The sequence below is a fragment of the Sphaerodactylus townsendi genome, linkage group LG12, assembly GCF_021028975.2.
Source record: "Sphaerodactylus townsendi isolate TG3544 linkage group LG12, MPM_Stown_v2.3, whole genome shotgun sequence".
NCBI classification, from domain to species: domain Eukaryota; kingdom Metazoa; phylum Chordata; class Lepidosauria; order Squamata; family Sphaerodactylidae; genus Sphaerodactylus; species Sphaerodactylus townsendi.
The window spans coordinates 33,504,226-33,531,919 of NC_059436.1; the positions used below are offsets into that span (position 1 = coordinate 33,504,226).

General features: G+C 43.3%; 2 protein-coding genes across 4 annotated transcripts; one reads left to right on the plus strand and one right to left on the minus strand.

Annotated features, from left to right (window-relative positions):
- On the minus strand, positions 1–15,112 carry MRRF (mitochondrial ribosome recycling factor). 2 transcript variants are annotated; one of them, XM_048513108.1, is made up of 7 exons: positions 15,000–15,112; positions 12,814–13,017; positions 11,318–11,467; positions 7,487–7,605; positions 5,816–5,907; positions 1,770–1,929; positions 1–732 (listed from the first exon to the last, which is right to left on the minus strand). In XM_048513108.1, the coding sequence occupies exons 2-7, from the start codon at positions 12,995–12,997 to the stop codon at positions 655–657; spliced, it is 783 nt and encodes a 260-aa protein (XP_048369065.1). In that variant the 5' UTR covers positions 12,998–13,017; positions 15,000–15,112; the 3' UTR covers positions 1–654. The 2 variants fall into 2 exon arrangements, with proteins under 2 accessions (XP_048369065.1, XP_048369066.1); XM_048513109.1 differs by having other exon boundaries at positions 15,044–15,099.
- RBM18 (RNA binding motif protein 18) lies at positions 15,029–27,425 on the plus strand. 2 transcript variants are annotated; one of them, XM_048513110.1, is made up of 6 exons: positions 15,029–15,224; positions 17,544–17,671; positions 24,437–24,563; positions 25,489–25,575; positions 25,772–25,857; positions 26,732–27,425. In XM_048513110.1, the coding sequence occupies exons 1-6, from the start codon at positions 15,219–15,221 to the stop codon at positions 26,889–26,891; spliced, it is 594 nt and encodes a 197-aa protein (XP_048369067.1). In that variant the 5' UTR covers positions 15,029–15,218; the 3' UTR covers positions 26,892–27,425. The 2 variants fall into 2 exon arrangements, with proteins under 2 accessions (XP_048369067.1, XP_048369068.1); XM_048513111.1 differs by lacking the exon at positions 15,029–15,224 and adding an exon at positions 15,244–15,466.
- Positions 27,426–27,694: the final 269 nt, after the last annotated feature.

Sequence of the window (27,694 nt, forward strand, 5' to 3'; positions counted from 1 at the left end):
TCACATTCAATCCCCAGTACTTGAACTTTAATTTCTCTGCATGTGACAATTCCTGACAGGTTCAGAGGAGTCACTGGGGCATCCTGAGGCTTCACAGCTCCCATCAGATTTTATTTCATGTGTGAGATTCCTGGCAGGCTCATGCAGCAGCCAGTGAGCTGAGCTGCCTTCTTGCCCCTGCACTGAACCCAGAAAAATTTGCCAGCAAGGCCAAAAAGAGTGGGCGGTGACTCCAGAAGGCAGCCTCACTACCACTGCAAGCACTGTTAGTTTGAGCCTCTACTGGGCAAGCCTAAGTAGCCCCCATCCAATATCTGGTCTTCTGCATGGCTGCACCTTCCCATAACTCCAGTGATGACCTGGTGAAACAGAGCCTTAGCGCTAGGACCCAGGAGCTCCTGGGATTGCAGCAGGAGGCCAAGATGCATTCTGCTTTGAACAAGTCATCGGCCACCTTAGAGAGTTGCTGCCTAATGCCAAAGCTCGGGGGGAAGACAGAAGCTCCTCCAATGTCAAGCCTTGATCTGTAGAGTTTCACTTGGGCTGGATGAAAGCGCGAGCTGGCTGCTTGGGGCTCAAAAATGGCGATCCAGCAGTGAAGGAGGAAGTCCGTGGTGATTTCTGGCTCCCAGTCGCTTGCCATTCTGGCACGTGCTACCCGAGCAAGTCCTTGGTCTTTGCCGCCAGCAGCCTGTCCATCTCATCGGATGTGTCGTCTGTCATTTGCTGGATCTGCAACATTGTGATTGAAGCAGATATGAATAGAATGCTTTCCTTTTGAAAGGGCGGCAGGAATTGAGACGGTTGAAAGTAAATACAGAGAGCAATTAAAACTGGCAGCCAGGTTAATATCTTTGTCACTTCCTTAATCAGGGTACTTCTCCTCCTCTACCAGCCTTTCTACTACCGGGTGCTTCTAGGCCATGAGGGATGACTGGTGAGGGCAGCTGCTGACACTCCCCACGGTTAAGTGCAGTGAACTGGCAGCATAATTGCTTTTCTTACCACTGGCCCCTTCATCCCAATTCTTGTCACAATAAGAAGTGGCACAGCATAACAGCCAAGAAACTGAGCCATAAAGCTTCTGATACCAGCTTGTTTCAACCGTCGGGTGAAGAAGTAGCTTCAGGCAAGTGCCAGCCTCCTTCCCTTTGCGGAGAGAGCGGCAATACTGACCTACACTGCAGGGTTGTGGTATGGGTGACTCGGACAATTTAAGATAAGGGCTTTGAGCAATGCTAAACGAAAGATTTGTTTACCCAAAAGGTAATTTAAATGCAGCTTGGGAACCTGATTCAAAAAGATGTATGGTATAGTCTTCTCCAGGGGACTATATCATCTGAAAATGCCTGCCTAAAGAAACCACTTGCTTCTGACTGCACTTCATTCTTCCTTTCCACAGCTGGGGGATGGGATAACGTAAAAGCAAGCCCAATGGATTTTGTGGCGCTCACAGCCTCAAGCTCTGAGTAATTTCATATCCACATTAGTTGCATTTAGCCTGTAGTGCAGTGGTGGCGAACCTTTGGCACTCCAGATGTTATGGACTACAATTCCCATCAGCCCCTGCCAGCATGGCCAATTGGCCATGCTGGAAGGGGCTGATGGGAATTGTAGTCCATAACATCTGGAGTGCCAAAGGTTCACCACCACGGCTGTAGTATGTGGATTTTTAGTGCTGGTTTTTGGTGCAGTTGCTTGTGGATGCAATGCTGGTGCACAGCTGGAGGGCCTCAGCTGACAAATCTCACCAATAAATGGACCGGTACCTGTTTTTCAATCAACTTAATGGTGTCTTCTGACACAGTGCTCTTGGCCTTCTTGGTCTGGTTGATTGCCTTCACACGAACTTTCCGCAAGGACTCCTTAGCCTTGTGGGTGAGCTGTTTGGCAAGCGTGGTCAGCTTCTCCCTGTGCTCCCGGGTGACTCTGACAAGCAAAAGGCAAACAGGACAAGGCCTCAGCAGGTACACAAGGTATGCATTTCAGTTGCTGTAAGTCGCCCTGAAAGGCCGGACAGACATTTTTAAAATGTCTATTTGGATGGAGAAACATGAATGGCATCAAAGCCAAGCAGAAAAGGGGGAAAGGACGAGGCCCCACTGCATTCTGGACTGGCAGGAGTTTTCAGAGCAACCCCAGGGTTGCTCTGCATAGAACAAGTTACAGTTATTTAACCTGGAGGCGACTGTGGCAAAGATCACAGCGGCAAGGTCAGGGCAAGATAGGTAGGGGATGCATTATGGATAAAGGTGCAAAAACCCCCCCACTCTGGCTATGTTGGTGATCTGTGCCTCCTCTGATAAGGGTTAATAAGAGACAATATGCACCATACAGGCTGAAACAACTGCTTCAAAAGTAAATATCTCCTATTGGAGTGAAGTAGTTTTTACTTGTAAGTAACAGTATATATGCACAACGGTACAATTAATTATACAAAAAAAGCAAAGCTAGTTGGAATCAGTGGAGATGCCAGCCACAGACGCAGACAAAACGTCAGGAGAAAATGCTACTAGAACATGGCCATACAGCCCGGAAACCACACAACACCCCAGTGATTCCGGCTGTGAAAGCCTTCGACAATACAGTTAACACTGTACCATTTGGCATAGTTATGAAATTTAGAGAAGTGTAACAGTGCCATCCTAAGTAAAGATATATCCTTCTTATTTACATATATATTCCAAGATTTTAACATATTTACTCTTAAGATAACTTCTGATAAGATAATTTCTGATTGTACCCTTTTATGTCCTTGGTGACCCTTATATTCTGAGACATGGCCCCATACAAGGATCTCTAAGGGAAAACTAGTTTGCTACTGCCAGCGGCTCCATGAGGCAACGCAGCAAACTGAAGCGCAGTTTTCAATGACCATAAACAGCTTCAGAGAGACCCAGCCAGGCTCCAGCTCTGTTGCCACAAAAGACAATGTGAGAGAAACATCATGGCAGTTTTTCTTGCCCATTCCTGGGTTTCTCCTCCCCTGTAATTCAAATCGGAGGATGACCTGGGAACTCACTAACAATCAAGCTGCTATGCAGCCACCCAAAATCCTCAGCAATTAGGAGGATAATAGCTGTCTCCTTCAGAAGGGGGGGACGTGGGGAGGAAAGGGGAGAGAGCGGCAGGGAATAGAGAAAGGAAGAGTGCGGGGGCGGGGCAGGGGAAGTCTTGGAGCTGCAGCTAACTAGAATGGGACTGGTATAGCTGGGGCAGAATAGACCCTTCTGAGCAAAATGCATGAGAATCATGAAAGGAAGAGCTATTCTTCGACTTCTGAAGTTGGGGATCTCTGAAAAACAGGATAAAATTGCTACATTAAAGTGTTGTGTGCTTCGCTGATGCAGACTCCAAAGACAGGTGACGATGGTTACTATGGCTTTACAGGTACACTGGGGAGGATGCTGGTATGAAACCAGGCAGCTTCCAAACATCATGCTCTCTCAAAACATTCTCTCAGCATAATGCTGTTGATGCACCATACAAGGAGGCAGCAACCATGAAAGGACGGCTTTGCTGGATATAGCCAGAAGAACTAGAATGCCCAAGACACTGTCGCAAATAACACCTCGCCAGAAACAACAAGACAGGTTGGCACAATGATTAGAATGTTTCACTATGGCCAGGCTGAAATCCCCACTTTTGATGAGAAGTTCTCTGTGTGACCTTAGTCCGTCAGTCTCTCAGACTGCACAAAGAACAGTAGCTGAGTTGGCAGAACATCCGGTGTGTTCTGACACTGGCACCTCTGATTAAACCAGGGTGCCAGGAGCTAGGAAAAACTGCTCTTTGCCAGAGACTCTCCAGAACCACTACTTGTCAAGAGGAGGCAATTCTGAGTGGCCCGACCCAGTATTTAGGAAAGGTTGTCATACCATGGAAGTATGGAACACTATAAGCTCCTTGGAGGAAGGAGAAGAAAAACTATGATCAAGAGCAAAATGATGAGATTTTTATCTGTCTGCAGGACAGGTTAGCCAGAGGTGTGCCTGGCTTGGTTTAGGGCAGGGGTCTGCAACCTGCGGCTCTCCAGATGTTCATGAACTACAATTCCCATCAGCCCCTGGCCTTTGGGGCCAGATGGGAACGTGCTGGCGGACCATGCGAACATCTGAGAGAAGCAAGACAGGTTGCAGACCCTTGATTTAGGGGTACAGCACTCACTTAGCACGCAGGAGGCCCCAAGTTCAAACCCTGATATCGCCATTAAAGGGAACTGCTAGTAGGTGATATGACAATCTCTACCTGAGACTATGGAGTGCTGCTGCCAGTCACAGAAGGCAATAGACCTTGATAGACCAATAGTGTGACTCGGTATACTATAAGGCCACCTCATGCGTTCAGGCTACTTCTGAATAAGCAGGTACCGCTTGACGATTATTTCAATGAAAGGAAATCAGTTCATTTCTTAACAAACAAAAACCCAGCCGCCACCATTTGTGGCAACACACTCTCTAAGGTAATTTTGCTACGATTACGCAATAAACAGAGCCTGCCCTGCCCATGCAACAGAACAATGCAGTGCAATTCTAGGGTGGTAATACTTCCGATTGGGCAGAAAGCATGCTTAATGCTCCCCTGGGCAACTGGCCCCCTGAAATCCCCTCAAATTCATACTAGAACATCGGAAGTGGTGAAGTTCTTTATGCCAGCTCCAGTCTTCCACCCCCATTATCACTTCACTCTGATGTATGTCTAGACCAGGGGTCTGCAACCTGTGGCTCTCCAGATGTTCATGGACTACAATTCCCATAAGCCCCTGCCAGCATGGCCAATTAGCCATGCTGGAAGGGGCTGATGGAAATTGTAGTCCATCGACATCTGGAGAGCCACAGGTTGCAGACCCCTGGTCTAGACCATGTTTACATTTAACAATGACATTAAGTCACATTTTTAAAAGCAGAACTTTCCCTTTGGCAGTTCTCAACTAATATTTATCAGTTTCATTGGACTACCCCTCTGGCATGCATACACAACTTGGAATGCTTCACCAGAGGCAACTGCCCCTAGACATTCCCATCAAAGACTTGCCAAAGGTAAAGTTTCTTTAGTAACAGTTATTAAAAGGCAAGACTAGAAACTTATCTCCGTTCCTTCGTTTACAAGCATTGGGAGTGTTCAGCCACCAGCTCTGCAAAAAGCTGGAAAACGTTCCCAGTGCTAAGCTACTCACCTGTGGAACTTTCTTCTTCTTCACTGAAAGTCTCTTCTGTCCAGCCCACCTTTTGGGGGGATGGTATTAAGGCTGGCAGAATGTGGGTTTGAATACTGGTTTAACTGAATTTGGTAATGCCTGGCTGTTTCTGAAACATGTATGGGTGTCCAACATTGGGCTGGGCTCTGTTTCTGGACTGCAAGCAAGAAATTCAAGGCCAAGGTTTTCAAATGTCCAAAACATGCCACTGGTCTTATCAGGACAATTTTCCAAAAGAATTGTAGTAATGAAATAACATCTTGATCTGGTGTCATTACACAACTCTCCTTTCACCTTCACCAAAATCTTGTTTCTTGGCAGCTGAAGTAAAGTTAAAACTAGCAGCATTCTGGGAGGCCTTGAGCCACACACTGCCAAAATAACTCCTACAGGCAAGGGGAAACAGAAAGGGAGACAAAATGGAAGGTCTCATAAAAGCCTCAGGCCAATAACTCAGCTATCTGGAAGTCATTTCTGAGGATGCATCTCTGAAGCTTTGGGGATTCCCCTCCTCCTCCTCCAGCACAATCCGGGATGCAAACTAGAATCTCCTGGGCTAGCCCACAACATCGCATTCCGTGCAGTGCATGGAGACAGACAGTCATTGAAATTGCTTACTTAGGAATGGGCACTCGAATTATCGGCCCATCGGCTTCCGGGTTCAGGTCCATTCCACTTTCTCGGATGGCCTTGATAGCTGCAGCTGTGCTCTGCCAAGCCGAGATCAAAAAGGCAGAAGGAATTAGTAAATAATTATTACCAGACGCCAGAGCTCTCCATCAATGGGGTGCAATCCATCTTGACAGAACATGGAAACATTTAGTTGGGTTACTAGCGAGACCAGGAAGTGACATTGGCGTGGACTGCTTTGATCAAACTGAATTACAAAGTACAGCCTCCCCACCCTTGGTATCACGGTATCAGTGAAGCAGCTGGAGTGGAGTTGGGGGCAGTGAAAGAAAGCGAAAACCGAAAATGAAAACTTAAAAAAAAACAAACCCAAAGAAACATTTTGATGGTTTGAGGCAACACAGATCAAAAAACCACAGAAAACTCTCAGGAGGGGGTGGAGCGCCTGGACTTTGCAAAGCGAAGGGCAAAAAGAGATGAAAGATTCTGGGAGAGCATTTTGCATGCCGAAGATCCCACGCGGCAGAAGCATAAAGTGAAGAGTTAAACTGTTTAACTCATTCCACATTGCAGCAGGCAAGTGTGAAAATAAGGGGGATTAGCACACTGCTTGTTCTTTGCAGCTGCAGATTTTTAGACTGCAACTATAGCCACTGACGTGAGGCAAAGGTAATACAATGTGGCACTAAGTCCCTTTCCCTGGCCAGTTGTGATGCTGTGGGTACTCTGTGCCAGTTTTGTGCAGAAAAAAAAGACTTTTAAACAGCAATCCCAATCATGGATTGTAAAATGCTATATTCTGCACCCCATGTAACTTACTATATATGTTCAAAAGAGTTCTGTCTTGGGTAGCTTTGAGGAAGGATGAGGAGCCAGCCAGTTGACCCAAGTCCACCTCACTAAACAGTCACCTCTTTAAACGTTTAGGAAATACTTTCAAGCATCTCTTTGCAGCCAGAAGTGGCCTTTCAGGGTCTCTGCTATTGGTCCATCTAGCTCAGTGCAGTCCACTTTGATTGGCAGTGCTCTCCAGAGACTCAGGCAGAGAAAAGTCTTTCCCACCCCCTCCTGCCCAGGATTCTTTACCTGAAGCTGCATGGATTGAACTTGGGACAATGTCTGCATGCAAAGCAGCCCCACCCCATATTTTAGCCACATGGCAATTGGAGTTTGCACCAAGATTTTTTTGTGGAGGGACGCAGGGGGGGTGTGTGTCTGGCAGCACATGAGGTCGCCTAGTAAGATCATGGCTATGGGACTTGAACTCGGGACTGGCTCTCTAGTTCTTAAGAAGAAGAAGAGTTGGATTTATATCCCCCTTTCTCTCCTGTAGGAGACTCAAAGGGGCTTGCAATCTCCTTTCCCTTTCCCCCGCACAACAAACACCCTGTGAGGTGGGGGGGGGGGGGCTGAGAGAGCCCCAAAGAATTGTGACTAGCCCAAGGTCACCCAGCTGGCATGTGTTGGAGTGCACAAGCTAATCTAGTTCACCAGATAAGTCTTCACAGCTCAAGTGGCAGAGCGGGGAATCAAACCTGGTTCCCCAGATTAGAGTGCACCTGCTCTTAACCACTATGCCACTGCTGCACTCTTTTCACATTACCCTATCTGCATGCTGGAAACTGGCCTTGCTAGCGCCCCTCCACGTAATTCACTTACTTCTGGGAAGTTGCTCATGTTGACCAGGATGAGCTGGGGAGGCTTCAGGGACACTTGTCCAAGCTGGTTTAAAGGAAACTTCCCGTCTTCGGTTGTGACAACGATGTGATCGAGAGCCCCTGAAATGAGAAAGTGCAGTCGTAACAATACCTGTTGGCATTTTGGAACTCTTGGAAACCAACACAGCAACAAGCTGTTGACTGCTTCTCTTCTGAGACAGAGGCCTTTCTGGAGTTATTATTGCGTGCAGATCTTCTGTTCTGTCGACCAGCTGTCTTATTGGTTTTCATTTTGATATGGGGTTCGGGGAGGGGGGGGGTGTTTGTTTTTTTAAAACCAGTTCTGTGCATCATTTTTGGAATTTCATCTTGATAATGAAATGAAGGAAAAGTAACTTAACGAGAGCCCATACCAAGTAGTCACAGTGGTGGGATGCCAATACAAAATCAAGGGAAACTACCTAAGCTCCATGTCCATACATTTTCCTATCCAGAATCAGTTTGGCACAGATCAATACCCTTCTAATAGGAACAGGAAGACGTTTTAGGTCCTCCTTCTCACAAGACAGCCTCTGGCTTTCTTAATATCATTTCTCCCAACTTCTCCCAAGAGGCTGTGAAATACCTATTGATAATATATACATATATTTAACTTCGATCAGAAAGTCAACCACTGAAAATATCACCTGATTAAAACTTCTGCCAATTGATTGACTGCGTAAAGCCAAACAATTAAACCTTCTTAAAAGCAGAACCCCAGGCTACAGAGTTCAGTTGATTTTGCTTTTGTTACTTTGAATAAAATGAATGACAGCTAGAAATTGGACCGCTTAACAGTCCAATTTTCATTCATTGGACTAGGTGTACAGCATTCTCCTGGTTATGAATTATATTGTGTACTGATGTTGTACATGTTGTTACTGAAAGATACTATTGTATAAATTTATGTAGGAATATTCACATCTTTTGCACATTTTTGCACTGTTCACACTTGCACTTTAATAAATCATTGAATTAGAGCTTAGTGCCTGATTACAAGAGGCAGCCAAGGTATGGTGGAATATCCTGGTTTTAGTGGCTTACAACACTGTACCCATTCTGTTTTATGCAGAGCTCATGGCCATCAGTTTCTAAAAGAACCACCAGGGGCCTGAAAGGAACCAGCTGAGGTGGTCCTTCCCATGTGTTCCTCAGGGTCATCATAGACAGGAAGGAAAAGGACAGATGCCCAGGTTCCCCAGTTGATGACTTCATGCCATCAACCCCCAGCAAGATAAACAATGACCAAGGAATTTTTTTTGGTATTTTCAAAGCTGAACAATAATTGCCTCAGATGTCTTGACAGAAAGGTGGCATATACATTCATTAAATAAACAACAACAAAGAAACCTCTAATTGGTTGCCAGTCCTACTAATTTGTTTCTGTACAGCACTCAGCACACTGTTAGCAGATTAAATGTGCTATTTCAAACTTTGCTCCCCCTTTCAGCTCTTTTTGTAATCTGTTCTCATGATTGGTGTGAGAGAATATTGAGGAAAGGTTTGGGGGGGGGGGATGGAGGCCCTTGCAACAGAGATAAGGAATTAAGCACAAGGAAACAAACTGAAAAAGGGCTCCATAGTAATGCATCCAGTGCTGAGACTCCCATGTGTTGATGTGTCATGGGAATTACAGTCTAACAAAAAGAATGCTTTAGAACAGCGCTCATTCCAGTTTGGTAAAATTAAGTCAGGCTCTCTTTATGGAAAAAGGTTCCTCAAAAATGGTCAGGAGTTGCTACTGGCCACACAGATCTATGCCTTTAGCGAAATATGCCCCTGTGTATCTCCCTCTCCACTAATCCTGACGGCAATTTGGAAAAGGCTAATTTAGTGGCAATTGTATCTTTCTGCCCAGGCCTGCTAGTAACTGACAACTCCCTTCCTCGTCACATCTGCAAACAGTTTGCTTAGATGATTCTGACATCTCCCACTTGCAACAGCCTTCTGCAGGAAGCTATTAACAAAAACGGATCCTTCCTGGTCAAGCTCAGGGTAAAGAAAAAAATTGGTTAGGATCCTTCAGCAGCAGTTTGTTTTGGCACCCAGTAAACTGCTTGGGAGGAAGTTCTAGAAATAAAGTTTCAACCACAGTGTAACTATTGGAGTGCCACCAGAACCTTCCATACCTTCACAGTTGCTGTTGTGAAGATGTCATTTGAAAAAGAAACACAAACTTCTAGCTCTCTGTTGCAAAGTAATTCCTGAAAGCAGACAATATGTTCGATGAGCACTAAGTATCTGGGTAGGGCTCTCTGCTTGCTCCTTTACTCATGCGGTGCTCCTGTGTGAACAAGTAAATGTACATTTGGAGCTGATTTAATGCACAGAAGTGCACATGAAACTGCTTTATACTGTCTGATCACTGATCTAGAAAGGTCACTATAACCTACTCTGACTAGCAGCGCTGTCCAGAGTCTCAGGCTTTTTACATCACCTATGCCCTAATTCTTTTAACTGGAGATGCTGAGGATTGAGTCTGGGACCATCTGTATGCAACACAGTTGCCCTGCCACTTAACCATGGGCCATCCATCCTGCAAGAGACTGCTGGATGAGTGCAACACAAGTTTACAGTTATGCTAAGTTTCCTGAAGACCACAGCCAGCCTTTCTTCCTTAGTGGAATTGCCATATTTCTGGGAGAGGGACTGTGATGTCCACTCTTATTGCACACGCATATACACACACACACACGCATACATACATACATGTATGTATGTACGTATGTGTAAAATAACACACTTATTCCTTTCTTTCTCTCCCTATATTTCGCTGCCATCAGCGAATTCCAAACCCCTTTATTCTTTCCCCTGAAGTAGTGTGTCCGAGCTTTAAAGCACTTTTGAAGGGTTTTCTAAGGGTTTTGTGATCTTGAGGAAATTACTAATATGGGATTCCAGGTTACTTTTATTATGTAGCTTAAATGTTTCAGGAAATCATTTACAAAAAATAAAACAAATGGAGGTGACAACTTCTGCTGAAGTAATTTTCACTTTACATCTCTGAGATCCTATCAGAATTTGACTCCTTTTCTAGTCTCTCTCAGTACAGCAGACTGACACACTCTCTCTCTGTCTTCAGTACAGAATACTCTCTTACACTCTTCCACTCAATTTAGCACATAATATTTTCTCTCTTTCAAGTTCTGTACACTCTGATTCAGTGTAGCTCAGACTGACTCCCTATCAGTCTCCAGCAAAGACTACTCACTTTCTCCAGTTACACACACACACTCTGACTCACTCACAGTTCAGCACAGCCTCTACTCAGTCATTCTCCAGTGTTAACCAATCACCTTGCTCTCTGATCCTTTTCACCACCCTTCTTTCTACAACTTACCTCTCCATTTAAAGGAACACACACACAACAATTTAAAACGTTACAGGGACCTTTAAGAAAATGAACTGAAGTAAAGGATTTTTTCAGAGTAGCTTAAGTCTAATGAGAGTGAAAGTGGGCAGAAGTGAGCAAGTCAAGAAAAAGGAGGCTCTTGCAACAAAGATAAAGAATTAAGCACAAGAAGGCAAAGACAGAGGTTGGAATGGCTGCTTTTTCCTGTCTTAACCAGAAATGTTCATAGTCTTAAAAAATTTAAATGCAGCCAGTACTAGACGATTTTTTTAAAAAAAATCAGGACCCCCGCTTTGGTCCCAAACTGCTCTGCAAGGCATTAGTTCTTCCATCATTTGACTTACCCAGACTTTTAATCTATAATATAAAACTATGGGGGAAAGGGGTTATAAACACAATCTCTTGTCCTAAGAAAACTGTCAGGAATAGCAAACAACTAACCTGGGGAAGTTCTTATGCTCACATTTTTGCCAAATTCCTCTTTCAGGGCTTCAACCACCGCTTGCATTTCCTCGTTGACTTCTTCTAAGTTGATGATGTCTTCCACTAAAGCAGTGTTGATATTCACTCGAGCCTGGCCTTTCCCTTTCACTGAAAAAGTACCCAGAGATTCCCAAAGGAATTAGTATAGCACAGGAAAGAAACAGTTCCTCTACATTACCGCAGTTCTCTTGCACTGTTCCCATTCATTTCACTGGTGCTTGAGCAAGAGCTCCTCAACAGAGTCTTTGGTAAGCAATTCCCCCAAACTGTTCAATCAGAAGCAATTCCTAAGAACAGAGCAACCCTGCTGGATCGGCCAACCTCATTCTTTTTCTCTCAGGAACCTATCATAAGCAAAAATGGCATAAAAGCAACATTCATCCCCTCCTGTTGCCCCTAACACCTGTCACTCAGAGGTATACTGCCTCTGCCCATTGTGGCTCACTGTAGCTCTCACATCCAACAGCCACTAATGCACCTATCTTTGGGAATCTGTTCAATTCCCTTTTAAAATTATGTAAGCCAGTAGCCATCGCCACATTTTGACATTAATTACAGGTTGTGAAAATAAATATATTTTAATCTATCCTGAATAAACTGTTGATCATTATCAGTGGATGCCTTCATTTACATTAAGCATGGGCAGAAAGTTCTCTGTCTATAATCTGCATACTGATCAGAACATTTAAAAACTCCACCCCATCCTCCATCATCTTTTTTCTAAACTGAAAAACCTCAAGTACTTCTTCTCAGGGAAGGTTATTCAACCCTTTGCTGATTACCATTTTCTGTACCTCCTCTATATCTATTGTTCTCTTTGAGAGAACAAGGCTGGTTAGCAACACAACTAATTTACCAAAAGAAACTTTATATGTAGTCTGACCACTGGTCCATCTAATTTCAGTACTGTCTCCTCTGACTGGCAGGACTTCTCAAGTGAAGGCCTTTCCCAACACTAGTTACCCAAAAGCCTCTAACTGGAACCTGAATCTGTTCTGAGCCACAGACCTCTATTCCGGCCACAACTACTATATAAAGGTAAAGCATGTGCAAACACCAAGTCGTTACTGACCAATGGTGATGTTCCTTCACAACATTTATTAGGCAGACTTTATGGGGTGGTTTGCCATTGCCTTCCCCAGTTGTCTACACCTTAGGGTAGACTTTGTTTACCCTAAACTCTAACCCAGCAACTTTGGTACTCATTTCACTGACCTCGGAAGGATGGATGGCTGAGTCAACCTTGAGTCGGCTACCTGAAACAGACTTCCATCGGAATCAAACTAAAGTCATGAGCAGAGCTTCGGCTGCAATACTGCAACTTACCACTCTGCGCCTGGTTGTAGTGGAGCCTCACTACAACTAGATGGCCAGAAAATACATGCAACCTCATACATGTCTGTCCAAATGATACCCAAAAATGCATGTGCTGGTGCACTGGTTCCTTTTCTTACCTTTGGTTTTTTTGGCAGCGAGGTGCCTGGCCTGCAGCATCTGCCAGGTCTTATTTTGACTACAGTCATTCAGCACAGGGCCCCGCATATTCTGAGCAGCCTGCAGCGAAGACCTTGCCATTCCCAAGGCAGAGTAATGAAGGAGGGGAGGCAGCTGCCGGAGCCATCTCAGCGGCCCTGCCATAACACACTCTTTACAGCTACCTAAGAAGAGGAATTACACACCAGGTGGTTTGCAAAGACAGTATTCTAGTGTTCAACCCACCTCATAGTTCCTATGTTTCCATCCCGTCACCATTTAACTGAAGGGTTATCAATCTAGAACTAGGGTGGGGTGATCTGAAAGTCTTGCATTACACTATTGGATGGAGATTGAAGGCAATGCCCCCAGTGTGGAGTTATGTTTGCTTGGAGAACTGAGCAGCTAACTCGCCATCCTGCAACTATACCACAACCTCTCAGTACTGTGGAACTCCCAATACATTTCATACTCAATGACAGGCCATTTCTAACATGAATATATTTAAATGCATTAATGTGAAAAAGAACTTTGGGAAGTCTAACCATCCTGGTGCTGCTTCCAAAGGAGCTTTGCCAGACATGCTCTAAGAAAAGATTAGTAGTCAAGAGGTAGCCATGTTAGTCTGCTGCAGGAAAATTAAACTGAAGTCCTGTGTCACTTGCACTGGCTAATACTGGAATAAATTGTATTAGTCTTTGAAGTGACACTGGACTTCAGTTTAATTAGCAGCCAGGAAGACCTAATTGAGCACTTGTTGCTGCCTCAGTGCTAGAAAGGAATATTTAGAGATGTTGGACTGGTGCATGCATCAACCCAAGTGGCACATGGCTTGAGGATGCCAAGGATTTTTTGAATTCAAGGAGAGAATGTCATGATATACTGAAAGGAGGTTTGTGACCAACTTGAAACAGCTAAGGAAGGAACTAACACTCAAAGCAACCAAGGAGGGTGGATCACAGACAACAGCCACTTGCTCTGGTGAGGCTTTACAGACATTGTGCATTGAACATAAGAACAAGCCAGCTGGATCAGACCAGAGTCCATCTAGTCCAGCTCTCTGCTACTCGCAGTGGCCCACCAGGTGCCTTTGGGAGCTCACATGCAGGATGTGAAAGCAATGGCCTTCTGCGGCTGTTGCTCCCGAGCACCTGGACTGTTAAGGCATTTGCAATCTCAAATCAAAGAGGATCAAGATTGGTAGACATAAATCGACTTCTCCACCATAAATCTGTCCAAGCCCCTTTTAAAGCTAAGCTCCTTTTAAAGCTAAAACTGAGGTTGCTAGGGTTCTTTTTGTTAAAATTGATAGGCAATTAAAAAAGGATATTTCAATTTAGTTCAATGTATTTGCTTAAAACCAGAGTTAGTAGACATATGTATATTTTCTGTCTTCTTGTTTGTATGTTGTTGTTTTTATATATGGTTGTTACACCTTCATTTATTAACCTGAGCACTTTTCAATTCATTACCAGTGGCTTGGCTGTAGTAGGTATTATTTGGTTTAATTATCCTCAGATACATAACTATGATGATGCCAGGCATAGATGTGGACCTCTTCTGATGACTGGCATCTTCAGAGACATACCTCTGAAGATGCCAGCCTCAGATGTGGGCAAAACATTAGAAGCAAAAACGACCAGACCACGGCAACACAGCTCAGAAAACCCTCAACAGTTAATAGGCCAACCCTATGCCCCTATTCAACCCTGTTCTGAACTTGCAAATTAACTTGATTTCAGCAACCTGAACTCCCACCTTCTGTCTAGGATAAAAACACTCAGATCTCTATTTCTATTCTACTGCATTCGAAAAGGGGTGTTTTGATTCTCGAAAGCTTGCACCCTGAAACTCCTGTTGGTCTCTAAGATGCAAATGGACTTACATCTAGCTGTTCAACTGCAGCAACATGGCTACCCTCTGAAACTATCAGCTAAAAACAGTATTTTCTAAGAGTGCTTTTAAATTATTCTATTTAATTTCCCAAAACTCCTGGGGAAAGAAAGCAGGATAGATAGGAATGGAAACGGTTCAGGACAGCAGTGTAGACGATTCTGATCTGGACCCTTTATCGGAAACCTGCCCCACCTAAGCGCCGCCTCTTCACTTGCAAGCCCCGCCCACTCCGACTGGAGGCCTCAGTACGTCCCTTCCTATTCTCCCTTACCAACCGCTGCCTTTAATTCCACTTCCACCGCATAACCTTCCTACCAGACAAGCGTCGTCTCCGAAAAAGTAAAAAACCTCGAGTTTGACGCGCAATTATGACGTTCTCTCCCCTTACCCCGCGCGCGTAGGTGATGGTATCACCAGCGACAGTTGAGGGTTTATTTCCCTTCGGCGCGGGAGGGTGACGTCACAACGGGACGAGAGAGGTGGTGAGGGGATGCCGGTGAGTGTTTTGTTGATTTTAAGGCGGCCATTTTTCATCCCCCACCCCATTTTTTGTAGGGAGGGTCCTCAGATAGAGCCTGTGTACTGGAATCGAGGGGTGTCGGCCATTGTACTCGCCCCAGAGCCACTCCAGTGGTCCTGAGGGTGGGAGTAACAACACTGAACCTTTCCTTCCCTCTCCGGGTGTCCTCCAACAACCCCCATTCTCCCACCCCTTCCTTGGAAGTCGCTGGGAACTATGTAAATATTAACACTGAAAACATCGTATATGTGTGAAGCCTTCTTTATTTTCAGTAATAGACATATGTGTGCTTCCTTATTCTCATTGGGGGTTTTTTGTGTGTGTCGTGGATTTTAGGGTGTCTTTTTTACTTGAAGGGTTTATTTGAATTGTAGTTGTGGGGAGAGATGCAGTGTTTGAAAAGCTAGACAAATATTTACTTTTAAATGGCTGTTTCTGCTTTTGTGGAAGTTTACAAATACACTTGGTCACTGTTAGTTTTAATCTATTCTCTTTGTTTTACGCTATTCTGCCAAAGCACTTCAGGTGGCTTACCTTTTTAAAAGTTTGTGTTATCCCAAACATATTATTATGCGTTCTATGGTCAAACACAGGTTTTCGCATTAAAAAATTCTATAGGGTTAGAGGATTTTGTATATGGCAGGATGTTATTTCTACAATTTACAACTGTGTGCTTGTTCAGCAAACTTACATTTGAGGACATAAGACCTTTTTCAGTATTTAAACATGTAATATTTGTACTCTGAAATGATAGCTGGATTTTCCAGATAAGTAGAGAAGAATTGTGGTGGAGAGAGCCAGAGGGATATAGTGGTTAAGAGCAGTGTACTCTAATCTGGAAAAATAGGTTTGATTCCTCACTCTTCCACACAAGTACCAGACTCTAATCTGGTGAACTGGGTTTGTTTCTCCACTCCTACATGTGTAGCCTGCTGGTTGAACTTGAGCTAGTCACAGTTCTCTCTCCAAACTCTCTCAGACCCATCTGCCTCACAAACTGTTATGGAAAGTCAATTGTAAGCCAATTTGAGACTCCTTACAGGTAGAGAAAATTGGGATATCAAAACTTGACTCTTGTTCTCTTTAAAAAATTGGAAAGTGAATATAGTCATTTCATCTTTAAAGCCTTCAGAAGAATCTTTGTGTTGGATCATAATGAAAAAAGCAGACAGGCAAGAGTTTGTTGCAACGAACTGACGGATTTCTAAGTTTTATCTTCCTCAGAGGAAGGAGATGAGGCAGTGCTAGCAGTGTCCATTTCTCGATCTCTAGCAGAGAGAAGCTACCAGAGCCAAGCTGCACAGCCCAGGTTTTCTTCTGGAGAGATGCAAAGAGCAGCCCAGCCACTCTTACTGCCTCTATTGATAGTCTTCTGGTGTCCCTTAAGCCCAGTTTTCTGGGTTGCCCTTTCACACAAACCATTAAAGTGCCCTTTCACACATTTTGTTAAAGTTCCTTCTAAGCCTGGGATCCAGAGTCTAATGAGTAATCAGCAAGCAGTATATATTATGGTTTTCAGTAATTCATGACCAAAGTGGGTAACACAAAATGAAGGACAGATTATACATTCTGCAAGGATGTGACGCAATTTAAGTTTCATTACTTTTGTGGAAGAATGAAACGAGGGCTTCATAGTTTGGTTGTGTGCATTGTTGGTGCACTGTTACTACCTCTCTTTGTTTCACAGAATCCCTCCTTGTCTCACTGGCCTCTGTCACCCCTGTGATCACTTTCCTTGATTTTTATGGCCCAGTTTTAAAGGCAAGTAACTTTGTCCTGATCCACCTCCCCTTGCTTTCCCCACATACGGTTTTGAGATTGTAAACTTTACTAGGGACAGAGGCTGGTCTTTCTTATTATTTATTGGAAATACATAAGCAGTGATGCACGTGCACATGTACAGTTTCATAAAATGATCAAGGTCTATGCTCTGAGGACTTTACAATCTAAATGTTGCTAGTGAAAAGGGGAATTTTTTAAATTGGCCCATGTTGCAGTGTCATGAGTGGGTTGATATGGTTGTTCAGAGAGAGAGAAAACGTTTCTTGAAGCCAACCTTTTGCATTCATAACAGAGATGAGATTTGAACAGTTCCTATACTTGGGCACTGAACTACACAATTGCATTCTGTTGGTGTATTTCTGATCTCACTTAGGAAACTGGCTTACCCTGGCTTGGAGAACAGGTCTGCTTCTCGTGATGGTGCTGCTCATATAAAGGGCGAGCCAGCTCTTTCTGTTTTCCAATTTCAAGCTGAGTTCCCACAATCCTTTTCCTCTCGTCTCTTCCTCTCAGGTGCGGATGGCGGCCGCCGTGCCTCCCATGCATAGCCTGCGCTTGGAGAATGCATCCATCTTGTCTGAGGGGGCTCTGCAGGATGGGCATCGCCTCTGGATTGGCAACCTGGACCCGAAGATTACAGAGTGAGTGAGGGGTGACAAGGGAAGGAATTTGAGAGTGAGCCTGGAGGGTTGGGAAGGAAGTAAGGAGCATCCTACTACTTTTCCTGTGCCTTCACTGCAACTTGGTAGTCCAAGAGATACTCCTTTCTCGGTTTTGTTGTTTAATGTTGGTTTGGTGTTTTGTTATCCACATCCTTGTTCACCTGATGGTCAAATAAAGGAGAAGTGTTCTTTGAGGTGGTGGCAGAAAGGGACACGTGAGGCATGATGGGCCCAAGATATTTACATGAGTTGTCGCCAGTAAGAGCAGCTGTGTGTCCCAGTCCCTTTCCTGGCGGCAGCAAATGTTAAGTGTATGCATTTGACATTCCCTTGGCCTCTGAATGATTAGCACGTTTAAATTGCGTGCTAACACGTTTGAGCAAGTTGAAGTGGAGCAATTAAACACCAATGGAGGAGAGCTTGATTGCTCGCAGGGAGATTAGATGTGCGAGGCCAGGATTCGGTTGGCCATTTCCCCGCATCTTTACAAAACAATCTTGGTTTTATGCATTCCAAGTGGCTGCTCTTGTTTTATTGCCCGGATATTGTGTGGCTCTCAGCTGTGGAAGCAATTTTTGCCCAGCTCCTTGTATTTCAGCAAGTGGTTTGAGTTTTTTGTTCCAAGTGCTGCTCCTTTCAGCCGGGCAGCGTCCTAACCGTGCCTCTAAGTAGAGTCCGTCATTAGCGTAATGCCCTCTTCAGGCAAGTCATTCAGCGCTGCTATAGTCAGCCTCTTCTTGGTTTTGCATTAATTACCATTTTTGCCCTGTGTTTATATTGCTCCAGCTTATCCACAGTGAGTAATTGTGAGCAGTGTTGGGCTGCTCTGGCCTCTGATAAGGGTCCGTTCATGAAATTTTGGGGAATTAAAGTCCTACGAATGATTGTGTATGTGGGGTTGGGGGAGAACATTTGCAGCAGTTTGATCTGCAGCGAGGAAGTTCAGTTCAAAACACAATTAGAACTTTGCTTTATTTTGCTGTGCTGTTTTATTTCTGGTTTGTTTCACGAGGCAAGAAAAATTCAAGGCTTTTAGTCGCCCAGCAAAAATTATTCTGCTGCTGGAGGCTTTTGACATTTCTGTTCTTTCAAAAATCTGACTCCAGCTTCTACAAAGTGAGACTCTTTGGCTGGCCCTGTAAACCTTCCTATTTGGAGGTATTCAACCTATTACCTATTCGTGTGGTTGAATGAACAAAAGTGGAGTTAGTTATGGAATCTTCTGGTTCAGCTTCTAGCCTCTGTTGTTAGTTCGTTGACACAATGTAAACATTCCAAAGAAGGATAGAGTCCTCTTACTTTACAGGTCATTTTAGAACACATGGGTGTGGCATGTTTGTTAGTCCCCATCCAGCATCACTTATTCCCCACATATGGAAAGTCAGCACCTTGTGTGCTGTATGTGCTTCCTAACACATAGTCACCATGGCTAGTAGACATTAATGAACCACTCTTCCATGAATTTGTCAAATCCCCTTTTAAAGCCAGTACAGACGAGTCGGAGGCATTGAGGATGAGGCCAAGCGATTGCACAGTTGACAGATTCGCTGCCTCGCGAACACAGAAGCTTCCTCCCTGTGGTGTTAGCGTACCTTTAATTTTGCTTTTTTTCAGAAGCCAATTTGCAGCAAAATATCCTGCAATCAAAATGACAGGAAGTTCAAATGTCATGGTTTGCCAGGCACAATAGCTTACAAAAGCCCTTTGGAAAAATTTACAGTTCTTTATATTCTAGTTCATGTTTTGCAATAGCCATTTAAAGCAAGCATTCACTCTTCCCATTTTACAGATTGGGATGAGAGGGTGAGGAACTAAAGGTGGCCCAAGATCATATAATCCTGTTGACCTGTGTGAAGGCTGCTTCTTTTCATTATTTAACACCTAATTTGTTCCAGAAAAGTATCATTGTGCGCTTGCAGTAGATTTCAGCACTTCTTTATTGTTGTGATTATTAGCGAATCTTGGTGTGCTTTAGTTCAACCATCTGCACATTGTCTTTCTCACAGCCCATCTTAATATAAAACAACTTGGTGATAAGTTCAACTTCTTTGGAGGTCCTTTGAAAGGCGCCATGTATTAGTTCTGTGCATTCCATTTTAAGATCTCTTGTGAGGAGTTTTGCTCAGCAAACAATGTGTTTAACAATATCTTGTTGACTCCCGGTGGCCCAGAATTCCCAGCTCTAATGGCTTTACCATTCCCATATCCTTGGGACAGCATTGTTCAGAGGAAGCCTCAACTCAGTATTTGAATAGCTCTTAGGGTGCCAGGAGGAAGGCTGGAGGAAAAGGAAGCTGACCTTGGCCAGATTGTCCCACACTTGCTTCGGATGACAGGAAGTAAGAACGAGGTCTGGCTGCAGCTCACAGCAGAGATGTGACACCCCCCCTCCCCATGGGGGGGCATCACTCCAAGTACCCCATCAAGATTCTTTGGTAATTTCCAACAGCCTGGCTTCCTGTTCCCTCTTTATAAATCAGCCCTGCCTTGCGTATAAGCCATTTCTTGAACAAATAACAATCAAAAGAACGGAGTCATATACAAAATTGCTGCCAGGGAATCCAGAATAACATTTCCCCACAGATACCAACACTAATACCTCATTGGGGCCCAGAGATGTCTCTTTCCAAGGAGGATCTCCCTTATGGCAGTCACCGCTTTGTGTGTGGATCTCTGTTTGAAATACCTTAGAGGAGATGAACTGCTGTTTGTGTCTCCGACAGCAGGAACACAGTGCATGGAATTGCGCCAAAAAATGAAGTTAGTTCTTAGCTTTCCCCAGGACATCCAGAGCTAAGTGCACCCAAAACAGTATCAGAGTCATTGGGTGAAGAGGGCCCATGCCACAGCATAATACTGCTGGAGCCTACATCTCTCTGTTCAAGGTCTCTCTGTTCAAGGTTCCTTCTGAGGTTGATGTTATTGATTAAATCAATATGGAAATGTTTGCAGACATGTACGTCAAGTATAATATATAAAGGGGGATATTTCTAAATCCCTAAACTGCTGCCAAAATGCTGATTATTTAGGCATAAAATACTTTGTACTTAAACCCAGCAGAAACTTTTGAAGCAGCTGATAAGGTAGAATCTGAATGCAATACAACTATTTTAAAAGTCTCAGTTTAACTATGGTCATGCCTGCAGGATCTCTGCTATTTTCTGCCTGAAGTTGCTTTGCACTGGCATGTTCCAGAGTATCCAGTGGTTTCCTCTACTGTTCTGGTCAGCTTGCACTTGCAGTACTGTGGTTACAGTACTGTGGTTGCCTCTTGTTATGTCTATGAGGATTGGTTACCTGTGACTTCAAAACAGAAATCTTGTAATGGTTTGTTGGCAACTGAACGCATAGCCACACAGGCAACAAGCTTGAGTGAACCGTGCAGATAGGGTATTGTGGGGGGAATGGGTATTGCTTAACTTGCCTGCAGAGGAATGCTGCAATATCAGAACTTCAGGGTTAAATATGCTCATCTTGTTGTGCTCTAAATTGGTGTAATTTAACATCCCCCCCCCCAAAAAAATCTGGCACAGTATTTAAGCTCAATGACTCTGAGGCCATGTTGCTTCCCAGCTGTGCTCTATGGAGATGCTACAGGAAAAGATGCACGCTGAATTCTGATGAAATCAAGACCGATGTGCAGCCACACAAACAGGTTCTAAAATAGGCACTCCTGCAGGGCTGTCCAAAAAAAATCTAGTCATGTTCCCTTTGGCAAGCCCCATACCTTTGGTAAGGTATGAGACATTTTCATTTCAAGGAAAGAAACTAGCTATGTTTTTGACGCCTCAAGAAAGTAGTTAGTTTGCCAAATGAGAGAAGGGGGGAAGGGTGACTGTGCACGTAATTCTAACAATAGCTAATAAATCTTGATGAAGATTTTTAAAAAAATAAATAACCGAGGCTACAAGAGCATATCTTAGAGGTGCAGCATTTTCCTATGAACATAGGAAGGAATGTGACCCCAGGAGTCTCTTGCAAGTTCAAAGTACAAGCTGGTGCTTTCCAAAATGTTAAGGTAACTGACATGCTCCCTGCTCTTTAGGATCCTTTAAGATTTTCTGCTCTGAGTGACTCACATACTTGCAGGAAATGCTGATGATTATTCATACACTGTCATATGTTCCTAGGAAGAGTTCTTCCCTTTATTTCCACTAGCCTTTTTTTTAAAGCCGAGTTAACTGAGCAAGGCCATTTCCCCCTTCCAGCTGCTTGTGTCTTCCTCTTCTTCTAGGAACTCATCCACAGTGACTTGACTTGGAAGACTATTCTGGTTTCTGAAATTGCCCTGCTTGTCCTGAAATCCAGGCCAAAACTAGCAGAGACTTGCATGTGTTTTGGGGAAATTGTTCTGACCTAGCTGCTACTGAGAGCCCAGAGTAGTCACTGACTTCAGTCGTCAAAGAATGGACTGTGTGGATTTCCTACCACCCAAGAACTGGAAAATATCTTGGGCTTGTTTTGGAACTCTGTTCTATCTGGTGGCTGCATTCTGCAGATTATTGGTTTCCATATCATCAAAATAATTTGATGTCCTGAAATGCCTTTAGGTCAGGGGTCTGCAACCTGTGGCTCTCCAGATGTTCATGGACTACAATTCCCATCAGCCCCTGCCAGCGTGAACATCTGGGGAGCCACAGGTTGCAGACCCCAGCTTTAGGTGAAGGCATGAATAATGGCTTTTCTTTCTTTAGGATTTTATACAAGTCAAGTATAGATGTGAGGAGCCAGAGAAAAAGCCAGTGTGTTCTATAACACTCTTTCTTTCACCTTTTCCTACAGCTGTAAAAAAAACCCTCCTGTAAAATATTTGCTCTTAAAAAGTGAAATACCTTTAATGTATTTCTCACTTCAAATTTGTAGTTTGAGGGTTTTCATATATAATTAGAACTACAGCTATGTAAATTTTTATCGCTGCTCTTAATTGTCTACTTGTTTTTATATTGTATCCTTATATATTGTACACCGCCCAGAGCCCTTCGGGGATGGGCGGTATAAAAGTCCAATAAAATAAAAAAATAAAATAAAAAATAAGACAGTTGACAGCATTAGAGAATGATAGCTTGTTTGTATTGTAGGCATATGCAACACACAAATCCAAGGTGTGTTTCTGCGCCTAAAGGATGCTGCTGTCTTAATGAGAGGAGTATATGAACCTCTGCTTTCCTTTAAAGTTCAGGTCCTTTAAAGCTAAGGAATCTCCCTTGGTAGCATTGGGTGAATGGCTCGCACTGTTCTCTCACTCTCCTATTGGATGCTTTCATAGTTTTGCTTGTAGAAAACAAAGGCCGAAAAGTAAATACCCAAGATACGGTGATATAGTTAGAAAGATAGAGAGTAGAATAGAAAGACACAAGATAATTAGAGTGGAAAGACACAAGATAATTATTCATAAAGAACAATGTCAATGGTTCCTATATTGCCAATTAAAAGAAAAAATTAGACAAGATAAAAAATAGGTTTTGAAGGAGAATCAGAATCATGGAACGCAAAAACTTCTTAATAAAGAAATGTATAAACTGTTATTACAAAATGAAACAGAAATAGAACAGATTAAGACAAATATGATTAAATGGTCACAGGACCTTGGTAAGACAAGCTGGAAGAGTAGGAAAATGTTTGGAAGAGAGGATTAAAATTCACCAGCAGTATAAATTTGAGGGAGAACTATTATAATATGTTATATAGGTGGTATTTATACCCATTGAAATTGGCAAAGATGTATAAAGGAACCTCACAGATGTGTTGGAAATATAATAAAGAGATAGGGACCTTTATGTACTTGTGATGGAGCTGCAAGGTGGTAAAGAAATTTTGGTATGAAATTTATATTACATTGAAATATATACTGGGTCATGAATTTAGATTTAAACTAGAAATGTTTCTGTTAAACTTGTTTGACACTTCAGTGAAAAACAAAAATGAAACGATGTTGTATATGGTTAGTGCTGCTAGAATATTCTTATCAATAGAGTGGAAATCTTCAAAGGACTGGATATACACTTCAGTGAAAAACAAAAATGAAACGTTGATGTTGTATATGGTTAGTGCTGCTAGAATATTCTTATCAATAGAGTGGAAATCTTCAAAGGACTGGATAAATAAATTAATTATCAGCAATGGACAAATTATCAATGGGATCCAATAACGTCTTGAAAAGAAAACAAGAATATAAATATTTTACATTCAGTTTGCAATATTGAATATTTAGGATTGAAATATTCTAAAAGGCTTTGCTAAAAGATTTGAAAGGAAAAAATGTTTCTACCTATCTTCCACCTATCTATCACCTATCTTCCTTTCTATCTTCTATCTATCTATCTATCTTTCTACCTTCTATCTTCTTTATTTCTTCTGATGGATTCTCTATTTTAGTTTTTTTCTTTGCTTGCTTATTTGTGATGATTATAAGTTTGATTTGAAAACCAAAAAAGGCATTTAGATTTTGAAATTTCTTAAATATGTTAAATACAATTTTACAGGCTAACTAAATTATAAATAAGATTAGGTTTAGTGAGAAAGCACTTCATATGTTTCACATTTTCTTCACTTTTTCTGTAGCTTCAGTGTTTTTGGAAATTTTGTGTCTCTGGTCACACAGTCCTTCATTTCAGTGTTGAGTGATGACATAATAAAGACATGAGAGTTCCTTGTGTTCAGCTAGTGCTGTCAGTCATTTGGTTTTCTACTGAGTTCAGCTTTCTTATAATCTTTCAGTAAACAGACCACTTCTCCTTTCTCCAGGTACCACCTCCTTAAACTCCTTCAAAAGTTTGGCAAGGTGAAGCAATTCGACTTTCTCTTTCACAAATCAGGCGCTTTGGAGGGTCAGCCCAGGGGCTACTGCTTCGTGAACTTCGAAACCAAGCTGGTAAGGTTTTTGGGAACACTGGAGGATTCTTTCTAAGGCTGATTCTGCATGGGCCAAAAACAGCAGTGTGAAAACGGTGTGAAAACGGTGTAAAAGGGCTTAAAATGGTGTAAAAGGGTTTATACTGTTTTCACACCGTTTTCACACCACTGTTTTTGGCCCATGTGGAATCAGCCTAAGCTCTTGGTCCTCGAGGGTAACAATATATAGTCTTTTACTGCTGAAGCAATGGTGAAACAGATTTGGGTTGTACTCAGTGGTTTCAGACTGAGGGCATGAACTGGTCAGAGTCCATGAAACATGCATAGTAATGTTCCGGCTCATGCGACATCTGCTAAGTAAACTAGCAAAAGGTTTGGTTGTCTTCCCTAAATGTGAACATGAAACACTGGGGCTAGAAATGCTGAAACCAACCAGAAAAACGGTGGATTTTTGGACAGAAGGTGTTCTTTGTTCCACCCCCTTACTAAGGAAGGCAACAGGAAGTGAGGGGGTTGGGCATAATGATGCACTGGTCTTTCCTGTCTCCCGATCGGTCTGTCTTGTCGAATGCTCTTTCAGCAGAGCTTTTCCTTAAGGGGAACCTAACTGTGACAGCCCCATGACTGTTTCCAGGTCGATGTGGTGATATTGGATTTCAGAGTTTAGAAAGGAACAGTTTGTGCATCAACCACTTTGCCCACTGTTCAAGAAAAGTGTTTCTGTCCACGTGTGGGTGGAGCTTGCAGCACACCACTGAAGCTCAAAAATTGCATGCTTGCCAAGTGCCTTCTGTAAGTTGCTTGCCAGTATGTACATCCATCATCCTGTAGCTGCTGTTACTGTTTTGACAAAAAAACCTAACATTAACCACAGAAAGAACAAAGGACAGAGGAGCCCCCATTCCTTGTGGATTAATTTTTTCATTGCAACTTTTCTCACACAGGAAGCTGAGCAAGCGATCCAGTGCCTCAATGGCAAGCTGGCCCTGTCCAAAAAACTGGTGGTGCGATGGGCCCATGCCCAGGTCAAGGTGAGCAGAACTTGGGGGCTCCTTGCTTCAGCGGCTGAGCCGAGCAGCCAGAGTAACCTTCCTACTCTGAAGGGGCCAATGGCCAACCTATAAAGCCTGCATACTTGGCTTCTTCCCTTTGACTTTCAAGGGCTGAATCTATATTTTTATCCCCTTTTGCAAAGTATTTTTGCTGTTAATATTGTTTCTCTTCCAGAGATATGATCAGAATAAGAATGAGAAGATCCTACCTATCAGTCTGGAGCCCTCATCCAGCACAGAACCAGCCCAGTCCAACCTGAGGTAAGACCCCTCCCTGCATTAAACATGGACTGTGCTTTAGGTCTTCCCTCAGATTTCAGCTCTGGAAACCCCAGAATCAGCCCTCAAAAAAAATACTGCCTCTCCAGATTTGTGGGGGGCAGTTTCCAGTAGAAGACGCAGTCATAATCTACAGTGAAACAGCAGATAGGCTATTTTACATGGCATACTTCAAAATATTTTATATCTGAGTATCCCTTAAATGCTACACCTGCTCAAACTCCTACAATGTACAAAGATTGCTCAAATAACTCTTGGGAAGCCTTAATGCTCAGCTGTCTTCCTTAAATCCAGATCAAGCCCCGGCATGCCTGGGACTGAGTTCTGGGTATAGAACTCTCAGAGTTCATCCGCCTCACTTGTTTCTATCAAGTTTTCCTGATTGTCATACTTGGCATCTCTTGCCTTACCTGCTCCACAACCATGCTGGGGGGCGGGGTGGTGGTGGTGAGGGAGTGGCATGCTGTGTTGGTCTGAGCAGGAAGGTGATGCTCCGCTTGCAGACCCAACTTTATAGCAATATAGGAGATTAAGTTCCAAAGAGCAGTTTTACAGATAGCTAAAAGGAACTTTGTATTCATACTGAGATTTCTGGTCTCTTCAAAAACTCAGACAGAGCACCTTCCCCACCTACCTTCTGGATCATGTTTCCAGCTTCTTTGGAAATACCCCATGGTTCCAGCAGCCATTTGCCAAGCAACACCAGAAATCCACGACTCATGGGGCTGTTGTTCCAAGAAACACAACCCTAAAACTGTCTTGGTTGCATATGTGGACTGCCATGTGCCTTTGTTTTGACTTGAAACTCTCTTGGGGGTAGGTCACTTTGTAAAGCAAATTTCTGTCTCCTTCACAGCGTTAGTGCAAAGATCAAAGCCATTGAGGCCAAGCTGAAAATGATGGCAGAGAACCCAGAGGCGGAATTTCCCCCGGTGGCTGCATACTCCTACTTCAAGCCCCTTGATAAGAAACGGACTGCTCCATACTCCCGGACAGCCTGGAAGTCAAAGAGATGATCCTAATGAGACAAATGCTCCCTGGTCCAGTGCTCAATGTCCTTGTATATGTAGCCAACTAGAAAGAGCTATGAACTGCCTGACCTCTACAGACTGTGCGGCCTTTGACCTGGTTGTCTCACCTAATGATGTGTGGAAATGAACCTTCTCAGTGGTGGTGGGGAAGATGAACAAAATATGATGCCATTCCAAAAAGCTGTGAAGAACATCTTAAAAGAAAACAAACCCAGACTTGTTTTCAGAAGTAATACCGAACTTCTACCCACACCGGTGGGGCTAAGTCTGACTCTGAAGTACAAGATTTGTGCTGTCTGTAGACTTCTTATTTTCTTTAATTGCTTGTGTTAGTTCTGTTTCCTAGCCAGAAAGTACTATTGCTGTTATTAGTCAGCATAGAAAATAGGTTTGACCAAACTCTTCCCCCTGCCAAAAAAAAAACCTGAATAGGGGGTGACATGTCTGTACTCCTTCGGCAACCAACAAGTAGCTTCTGTTTTATCTTGACTGTTCATAAAACAAACCAGAACGGTGAAATTGGGGTGGCTCTCTGTGTTGCTTCTTCTGCCCAGTTAAACTCACTCAGACATATGCACCAATACATTATTTTAAATGGTTATACAAGAATAAACTGCCAGGACTGCCAACATAACTGTTTTATAATGGCACCATCTTGTAATTTATAAATTGTTTTGTTTTTACGCCTCATTCTTCTTTCCAAAGGAGACCTAAATGTTTGCAACATTCTCCCCTTTTCCATTTTGTCTTCACAACAATCCTGTGAAGTGGGTTAGACAGTAACTGGC

Coding starts and splice junctions, on each gene's coding strand:
- MRRF (XM_048513108.1), bottom strand. CDS start 12,997: ATGGCAGGGCCGCTGAGATGGCTCCGGCAGCTGCCTCCCCTCCTTCAT. Junction 1,930..5,815: donor ATTCGAGTGCCCATTCCTAA/GTAAGCAATTTC, acceptor TTTGCTTGTCAG/AGTCACCCGGGAGCACAGGG. Junction 733..1,769: donor TTAAGTTGATTGAAAAACAG/GTACCGGTCCAT, acceptor ACAATGTTGCAG/ATCCAGCAAATGACAGACGA.
- RBM18 (XM_048513110.1), top strand. Junction 24,564..25,488: donor TGAACTTCGAAACCAAGCTG/GTAAGGTTTTTG, acceptor TTTCTCACACAG/GAAGCTGAGCAAGCGATCCA. Junction 25,858..26,731: donor CCAGCCCAGTCCAACCTGAG/GTAAGACCCCTC, acceptor TCTCCTTCACAG/CGTTAGTGCAAAGATCAAAG.